Source organism: Carya illinoinensis, chromosome 3 (assembly GCF_018687715.1).
Source record: "Carya illinoinensis cultivar Pawnee chromosome 3, C.illinoinensisPawnee_v1, whole genome shotgun sequence".
In the NCBI taxonomy this organism is placed as follows: Eukaryota; Viridiplantae; Streptophyta; class Magnoliopsida; order Fagales; family Juglandaceae; genus Carya; species Carya illinoinensis.
The window spans coordinates 20,242,604-20,252,259 of NC_056754.1; the positions used below are offsets into that span (position 1 = coordinate 20,242,604).

The window sequence follows — 9,656 nt, forward strand, 5'->3', positions numbered from 1 at the left end:
ATATAATAGTATTAGTATTAGTGTATTATTAGTTATAGAAAATAAGTTAATAACCATTACTAATTTACTATATACTAATAGACTAATAGTATTAGCGTATTACTAATATATATATATATATACCATATATATATATTAAATATATCACAATATAATTACATTAGTATTAAACAAAATGCCATTCGATTTTTTTTTTAAAAAAAAGTCAAGGGTGGACCGACCGGACCAGACCATCCCAGTTCTTATAGAGTTTGGTCTGATCCAAGGTGGGAAAACCATGGATCGAATAGGTCCGGTCTGGTCAACAAAATCTCCCCGGACCGGACTAGACCAAACTCCCCCTAGTTCAGCCCCCCTTCATCAAACTAGTCATAAGTTCGTCTCTTTCCTTCAAAGTATATACATTTTACATATACATTTACATCCTCAACAAGCAAAATCATTCAACATATACATTTATATCAAACATGTTGTAAAATCATATACATTCATTGAGTATATACATTCACGTCATATACATTTATATCATTGGCTCACATTAAAGCATACTAACACAATTTCTAGTTATTTGTAAACATTATAACCAGACAAGAAGTTGTTGAGAGCAGAGAAGTAGAACAACATCCCATAATGCATGATAGTTTCAAGGGGTCTCAGGCTTGTTCTTGATCCATGTGATCACAACCATCATAAAAATAATTAAACCAAAATTATGTCATAAATATTGAGCAGATAACACAACTTGTTAAATTAACCACACCCAAATTGCCAGCATATAAAACCAACCACACCCAGATCCTTAGTATATAAAAACAATCCTCACATACCTAGAAGGAGAGTGTCCTTAGAGCCATGGGGGTCACAGTATGAGACGAACGACCTCTAAACTTAGATCTGGTGATTGGGCTACAGTGTTTGCAGGGAATTTGAGTGGTGGGTTGCATTGCTTTCGGCATGATGTATTTGTAGTTGAATTTTCCGTATAAGGTGCCAAATTTGACCACTGTTCAACATATTTTGAAAATCAAGGTTCCATACGGATACTAGCTTCAGGGCAGGGAATCTCTTGTAGGAGTTCTACCCAATGTGAGATTACAGAGTACTTAAAATGAAAATGGTAGACTAGACAGAACTTACAATTAACGAGTGAGCAGAGCAACGATTGAGGAATGATCAATGTCGTGGCCTTCCTAACCACCAAGATGAATGCTGTGTACCGTATTTTGTAGAGGTAGTTGCCTCAGATAATGGGTTTTGTAGTGATACTCCACGGATGAAATAGGGGCAAACAATTTATAGAATAGCGTTGAAAATTTTTCTTTGGACGTCAAAGGGGCAAGATGAGGTTTGGGGAACTCCTACTTTGTGGGACAGAGAGATCTTAAGAACTTTTGCTCTTTGCAGAGGGATCTGAGATACAGAGATGGGGTGCTTAGAAGGAAGGGCACGAGCATCCCACAGGGATTCATCTCTCTCTAGAACATAAGCAAAAAATTCTCTGCAAAGTAACGAAAATATGAGGGCATTTTTGTCTTTTGGCTAGTTTGTTTTTAGTGAAAATATCTCAGTGATTTGAAAACTTGCGTTTGGATTGAAAAGTGTTTTACCATACAAGCAGCGTCTCATCCCCAAATCCAAACCCGTCCTAAATTAAATTGAACTCTATTATACATAATTTGTTGCATTTGAGTATTGAGACGATCTTAGATATTCTATAAAGAGTAGTATAAACTAGTAAAAAATAGAGTATGGTGATATTATTCCACTATCAAAACCAACCATTAATCTTATTATTGCATTTGGTGTGTAATGTGTTTATATGTCCGGCTGAAATTAGTACAAGGGGTCACCACTCCTATACAACTACATCACAATTATTATTCAAAAAACTTTTAAGTCAATCAAATCATCTTACAATTAACAGTTCAAACGCATTAAAATAAATTTTAATCATATTGCGTCAAAGTTGTCTAAAGATTATAATTCTGTCATTAATATTTTCTATTAATGTTGAGCTGAACTCTGCTGAACTAAGCTCAGCTTAACATTCCTTAACTAGTACTATAGACGTACGTACATGTTATTAGATTTATTAGATAAGAATTTGAAGAATTCGGCCTTGAAGAATATATCAATTGCGACCAAAAAAAATAATATATATGCCCATTTTATTGAAAGTTTATCTCCTTTTCCACTTATTTTCCATTTGATTTCTATTTTCTGAATAGAGAGAAGGGGTAGATGTATATCCGATAAAGCAGTAATTCAATCTCACATGATACATGCATGCATACATTAGGACCAACGTACGTACTCCTACAGACAAAAGTTTGTGCTCAGGATTTGAAGGATATAATATTCCGTTTCCATGCAGATTTTAGATCTGAATCACAATGAAGAAGCACTTCCACTACGTGATGCATTGCGCCTGGAACTAGAACCCCATTCTATGGCTTCTGCCACGGCCTTTTGTCTTTCCCTTATGCTTTCTTCATCATGAAGATTCCCATTTCCGCTCGCCATGTTGTGATCAGATGGTGGAGAAGGACTGGCGCCGTTAGATACGGTGCCGGCACTAGGATTATCGCCGAGGAAACTGAGAGCAGTGACTACATCAGTCATCAAGGGACGAACCGCTTGTTCCTCTTGCAGACACATGGCTGCAATTGCTACTGCTTGGTGTAGTGCTCTCAGAGGAAATTCACCGTGAAGAAGCGGATCGGCTAGTTCTGGGAATCTCTGTGGATCCTTGAATACAGGCTGTGCCTGGTGAGAGAGAAAGAGAGAAGAAAAAAACAGTCTTGATGAGAAGTTCAGAAATATTAGCAGTGAAGGGACAAAATGACAAAAGTTTACACAAAGATTAATGCATGGCCCAAGTACAGAAACCAGGGAAGTTACCCAAGTGACCAGATTTTGCTCCTCGGTACATCTTGTTGTGTCAATAACTCTCCTTCCAGTAATCAACTCCAAAAACACAACTCCAAAACTGTACACATCCGACTTCACTGTGAGTTGTCCTGTTCTTTGATACTCGGGGGCACAATATCCGTATGTTCCCATGATTCTCGAAGAAACGTGTGACTTGTCCCCGACTGGACCAAGCTTTGCCAATCCGAAATCAGAGAGTTTGGCATTGAAATCGTTGTCCAGCAAGATGTTTGAGGATTTTAGATCTCGATATATGACAGGAGGGTTGGCCTTCTCATGTAAATATTCTAGGCCCTTGGCAGCTTGCAAAGCTATTTTCATTCTTGTGAACCAATCTAATGGCTTCTTCCCCGGTGCTAGATCTGAATATCAATGTTTAGTTCACATAAGTTTATACGGTGGTTGGTTTTGTGATGATATTTATCAAAGATGCAGGGTAGAGATATGTTTATAGTTGGGAAAAATAAGTAAAAATTGATAAACAATAAATGGATTCTCAAACCCCATTATCGATATGTTTAGAGTGTCAATAAACAAATTTGAAAAAAAGAAGGTGTTACCAAGTAGATGGTCCTCCACAGATCCCAATGGCATGTACTCGTACACCAGAAGTCTCTGCTCTCCATCGGCACAATATCCGATCAGATTGACTAGATTTTCATGGTGTAAGAGGCTCAACATCAACACCTCAACAAGAAACTCTCTGTTTCCTTGCAATCCATTCCTGTCAAGTTGCTTCACAGCCACATCCTGATCAATAAAAACTACCACAGGATCACAACTCAAAATTCTCTACTAGTTTTGACTTGAACTATCTAGAGGGAAGAAATCAAACAGGACTGCCTTTTACCAGGCCAGTTTTGTCCAGTTGTCCCTTGTAAACTCTTCCAAATCCACCTTCACCTATTAGGCATTCTTGTCTGAAATTCTTTGTCGCCGTCGCCAATTGGCGGAAATTGAAAGTTTGGGCGGCAATGTTGTTGTTCTGAGCTTCATTATTGGCATCCTTCTTGTTGGTGGTCTCGACTGGAGCGACCTTCTGATTATGGTTTCCTGTACAAGATTTCTGTTTTGTGAATATGGTCTGGTATTTGTAAATAATGTGTTAAGTCAGTCATCTATCTTTAGAGTTATAGATTAAGCTCTTGGAATTTTAGAGATCTAGTACTAATTAAATAGTGAATCATTTAGAATTAGAAACCAAGAAATCATGCTATGATAGAATGTTGAATCATTAATTATTCTAAGAACTCAAATTAAGGGGCAATTTCATTCTGCATTCTCAAAATCACATCTCAAACTACCTAAAACCAACATTTTGTACCCCATACTCCTAAAATATCCTCTTGTTAGATTTGGTAATTAGATGTGCAATTTAGAAAATATAGAATATTTGGAGGATGCAAAATGAAACTTCCCATAAATTAATAAGCCTAGCTAGTAAATAATCCTTATTCCATGCATAAAGGAACGACGAAAGTGATGAACTGACCAGGCTGTGGCTGTGGAGCAATGGCTGATTCTGATCTACTAGGGGTATCAGCAGGCAAGTCTCCCTTCCTTCTGCCATTGGTCTTCTTAGATACTTTCTTCTCATTACTCTCACGGGATGTAAAACATGAAGAAAAGCAACTCATTTCTTGAACAAATCAAATCCAGAAAAACCTGCATTAAACTGATACTTTCAATCTTATATGTATATCCATATATATATATATATATGCTAGCTCCCTCTCGTACGTACGTTCAAGCTAGCTAGCTAGCTGTTACAATCCCACTTCTGCGGCTGCATGCCCGAAAAATCAAGTACTAGATAAATTGTTTGAAAATACAAACAAAAGTTGTACAACATGAACACAATACATAAACGATTAATGTTTGTAGAACTTGTGGATGCTTTTATAGACATGATGATCGATGCATACACCTACGTACGTACGAAAGCTTTCGCTGAATCAAATTGCCAATGCTTATATATATATATATTAATTAAAGAAGAAAGTTGAATTCCTTGAAAAAATTTGATGGAATGCAGATTAATTCAAGCTCGCTCAACCAAAACCCTAATACCAGAACCAACATGAAACTCTAAAGACTCGACAAATTAATTACACCAAATTACTCGGCAAACCTGGGAAAGGGAATGGAGGAGGGAGATCAGGTGCAACAGAATTGAAGCTAGTTTTTGGTGTTGCCGCAAAAGAGGGAGAGAATTTGAAGGTTTGAAAGACACAATATATAATATTATAGGGTATGTGGGAACCAAATTAGCATTAACTAATAATATGGTACTTTTGTGGAGGCCATATATATATATAGTGCCCTCCAAATGTGATAAATTTAGCTAATTCATGCACAAAGCTTGAAAGCTATCCTAGATCCCATTGCCTTAACTAGCTTTTCAAGCTTCTAATTTTTTTTATATAGATATAGACTGTCATATCAAGAATATCTAAAAGATGAGTACACACATGCATGCATGGAAGGGAGGATGGAAATTATTGTAAGCGCTGAATTAACAAGCTGGAAAAAAGAACAATATCAACAAACATTAACTCATTCATTCCATTGATTACAATCAACAGAAATACAATGAATGATTTTCTTTATTCTAAATTCCCCGCAGACAGTTCTTCCCTATTTTTTAAGAGAATTTTAAGCTGCATATATATAGTGTTTTAGGAAGCATAAACTGCTATCCTCATTCATTCCATTGATTACAATCAACAGAGATACAATGAATGGTTTTCTTTATTCCAAATTCCCCGCAGACAGTTCTTCCCTATTTTTTAAGAGAATTTTAAGCTGCATATATATAGTATTTTAGGAAGCATAAACTGCTATCCTCATTCCCTCCTGGCAATGGCCAGGAATGCTGCAAATGAAGTAGTTCCATCCCCTTAACAGTATCATTCGATCGTTTCCACTAGTGGAAGTTCCAGAATTCGAAGAAGCAGTGCAACTTGTGTAGCCGTGGACACCAACATTTGCAACATTGTGGAATGATGGATCGTAGTTGAAAGCTGCACACAACAAACACAAACAAGCTTGTGACAAGAAGTTGAAACAATATTGGATGAATGCTTGGAAGAGAAGAAACAATTAAAAAATATAGGTTTTCCCAAGTTACCAAGTATGTCTCCAGCCTGGAACCTCTTCCCTCCGGTCCATCTTTCCACGTTGAAAGTCCAGCCAGAATCATCGCCAACGGTATGAATAGTAGGTCGGGCAGATACAGAGGAAAGTGAGTTCAGAGTGATGAGGAGAGTGATGGCAAGTAGTACAGCAGTGCATCTTCCCTGGTGAGACATTTTGGAAGTAGAATCAGAAAAGAGATGAAGATGCAGTTCTTATATGAGGAATTGGATGTGAAGATTGAAGGAAAAAGCTGCATGTTGGTTGCTTTATATGGAGGGGTTTTCCTCCATCTCGATTAATTTAACAAATACAGGAGTTGCTGCTTATTTGCATGCAAGCTGGGAATCTTAATTTATTGGATTAAGGTCCAATGCTGGTGGTTGGAACAGAAAAATCAAGTGATTTGAACGCCTGGAAACTTCCTTGGTAAATTTTTTAATCTATATTTTCTCCGCCAGTTTTAATATATATCGAGATTAAAATGTACCATCTCTAAGATAAAATTAATGAGCTGGGTTGCTTACATTCCTCGGGAATGCATGATCTTAATAGCAATATCATATATAAATGCAACTCGAATGCTGTTCCTACCAGGCAGTTGAAAATTCTTCATACCCTTTTTTCCTGTCCTTTTTATACTGTTTTTTTGGGTCTTTAAGCAAGCTTCATTTTGTTCTTCATACCCTTTTTTCCCTTTTTAAGAGCTCACATTCACAAAATGTGAAGTAATATAAATATTGCTCTTCTAATAAAATTTGATGTATTATTATTATTTTTTTTTTAAAGAAAGTTTAGCTAACTATGACTGGACCCTACTTGATAGAGCCCATGCATTTAGATCCTTGGAACTGTTGGTTCTGTGTAAACCTGATGCAGCAGGAATACAATCACAATGCATATGACCTGGAACTGTGAAAAATGTGTGACAAAAGAATCTACCAATTGCTAGAGAAGTCTCATCTCTACTCACAAGTAATATGGATTACAAGTCTTTATAGCCACAACATGCTTATTTGATAACTCCAGTTACAGATAAACATGAAAAATATGGATGATGATAATGGAAAGCCCAACAGGGCTCTAAAACTCTGATAGTTGTTTAACAGTAGGGAATGTTATGAAATGGGTAACAACTCTTACTTTTCAGTACTTGCAGAGCATTTGAGTTGGCATTCATGTGTTCCCAATTCATCATTACCTTTCTTAGTGAATACAATAGGTAAGTTACTAACTATAATCATATTTAGATTAGGACTATAAACTTACAACCAATATTACACTTCATCTTGAATTTGATAATCTCCAGTGGTGATATGATATATTTTAAGTAACTTAAGTCAACAACTTAAAATATGACACATCAACTCATGATTTGAGATAATAAAATTCAACGTAAAAAAACAGTATTTCTATCAACTTACAACTACAATCGCCTAACTATCATTTTTCTCAAGAACTAAATCACCCCTCATTTTCTTGTGAACTTTTTAACTCCCTCCCTCAGTCCAAAAACCGCCGTGGTTAAGCCAAACCGTTCCTTTGTAGAGTGAAGTAGGATTTGGAATCCACAAATTGGTCTTTCAAAACTCGAAGTAGGGCTAATAGGCCGCCATGAAGGATGTGAGCTTGGAACATGGCAATTATGCATAGACGTGTTAGTTGCGGAACATGGCAGGCGATTGCTGTTTGCCATGGGAAAATATTCTAAATTTGGGAGGTTACATTTACAAGTAAAACAAAGCAGCAATTTCATTGGCAACGGGAACAAAACTTGTTTGATATAGGATATACTTTGGACCGTTGGTGAAGAGCTTTGGTCAAAAAGCTATGGGGACATAAATTACAACCATACAAAAAGTTGACCAGTCTAAAATATGGAATTATCTCTGCCAAAGAATGAAAAAATGGCGCGTGTAGTTAATTTGAAGATATCCAATGGCCTTTCCAGTCATGGTTGAGAGAACTCAAAACCAGACATAGCCATAGGCACCACACCAACTATTTGATTGCCATCATCCTCATCATCGCTTCCCAACACCAACATCCATGGCAGATTGCTTGTTGACGTAGTCCACTTCGAAGTCGTAATCATCATCGATTGCATTTTCTGAGATTGATTTTGTCAGCTCTTTTCCTTCTCTTCTTCTCAGCTCTCTCAATTTTGTGTTAGGTATACTTTCAACTGCATATAGTTTCTCATTCTGGCTGCTAGAAGCAGTTTATCTTTGCCTGATCTGAAGGTTCTCCTTGATTCCTAATTGAGGGGCATGGTATAATACAAAATTTTACCTGCACCAAATAAAATAATGAAAAATTACTTTTGGGTTCTCGTTTTGTTTTGTTTGATTATTGTAAGGCATGCATACTAAAATAAATGCCTAGACACACGTACCCTCATTCCAGTCATGCAGAATAATTCTTGCAGCAGCTTCCACATCCACAATGCCACCCTTTTTCAGCGTACCCCTAACAGTAGCCACCTTTTGCAGAAAGTTTTCAACCGAGTCAAAACTTGAAAGCTTGGACAGTGTTACCAACAGTCTGGCTGGACAAAGCTTTAAGACTTCCTTCACTGCACAAATGGGGCATGAGGATGTGGGTATGAAATATAAATATTTAATCTACAGATAGAACTAATATAAAAAACCAAGGAAACTAGAAACCATGGGCGTATTCCTGTAAACTTGGGATTTCTCTCTTCTTAGATTTACTAGTCAAAACATGGAAACCACAAAATTCAAAATGCAAAGGACCCCTTCCTAGAGAAAATGAACCAATATTTTCCTTCACTACTTCACCTTGTGGAGCAAGGGTAAATGTAATATAACTTTACATAAGTGTGGTTTCATTAATTCACACTCAATTCTCTTTTGAAAGTATATATCAATTCCAGATATAAAAATGCAAATGAGGTACAGTGGCTACAAGCTCTCTTTGCCTGGAATGGAAAAACTGGAAACATATCCCTATCCTACAAAAAGTCGAGAATTAAAAATATTTACAGGAAAATAAACAAATAGAAAAATGTCCAAACTGTCAATCAGGTGACAATATAGTTGAGTTCAACTTGTCTTTAGCTAGGTAGACAAATAAACAATGAAATTCTTGCCAGAAAAACCAACCTATTAAGCAATGATGATCAAAACTTGGAGTAACAATGGGTAAGAATACTAATTCCTCTTTTTACATATCAAAAAATTTAAAAAAAAAAAGAAGAAAGCCTCCCTTTTCCACAGTGGCATGGGAGCCTGTAGGCATACCTCATACAAGGTGCTACCCCAGGTCACATTCCCACCACCATAAAAGATAAAATAATAATAATAAAAATAATATCCCCTGGTGAAGTAGGATTCAATTTCTGGTAACGATGCTAATAGACTTTACCAACTACATAGGATGGCACACATTATAGTGATTATATAGTCAAGTGATAACAAGTCTAGGGATCTCCCATCTTAATTTCAATCAAAACACAACCACAGGGCGAGGGGCAGGGAGGAGGGCGGACCAGTAACGGGGCAGAATGTTTTATAGTTAAGCATTCCTTAACCACATGAAAAGGCACTTAAGCAGAATAGCAGATAAAC

At 36.7% G+C, this 9,656-nt stretch overlaps 2 protein-coding genes and 1 long non-coding RNA gene across 3 annotated transcripts; all 3 read right to left on the reverse strand.

Moving 5' to 3' along the window:
- Positions 1-439: 439 nt before the first annotated feature.
- LOC122305593 lies at positions 440-1,473 on the reverse strand. The gene is made up of 2 exons (XR_006241170.1): positions 1,138-1,473; positions 440-1,003 (listed from the first exon to the last, which is right to left on the reverse strand). It is a non-coding gene; the product is annotated as an uncharacterized LOC122305593 (long non-coding RNA).
- Positions 1,474-2,225: 752 nt separating this feature from the next.
- Positions 2,226-5,223, reverse strand: LOC122303920 (probable serine/threonine-protein kinase PBL26). Its single transcript, XM_043115911.1, has 6 exons — positions 5,063-5,223; positions 4,424-4,596; positions 3,782-3,984; positions 3,492-3,681; positions 2,902-3,293; positions 2,226-2,766 (listed from the first exon to the last, which is right to left on the reverse strand). Exons 2-6 carry the CDS (start codon positions 4,566-4,568, stop codon positions 2,389-2,391), a joined length of 1,308 nt encoding a protein of 435 aa, XP_042971845.1. The 5' UTR covers positions 4,569-4,596; positions 5,063-5,223; the 3' UTR covers positions 2,226-2,388.
- A 334-nt stretch (positions 5,224-5,557) lies between these two features.
- LOC122303498 (basic blue protein-like) lies at positions 5,558-6,279 on the reverse strand. The gene is made up of 2 exons (XM_043115303.1): positions 6,062-6,279; positions 5,558-5,954 (listed from the first exon to the last, which is right to left on the reverse strand). Exons 1-2 carry the CDS (start codon positions 6,240-6,242, stop codon positions 5,755-5,757), a joined length of 381 nt encoding a protein of 126 aa, XP_042971237.1. The 5' UTR covers positions 6,243-6,279; the 3' UTR covers positions 5,558-5,754.
- Positions 6,280-9,656: the final 3,377 nt, after the last annotated feature.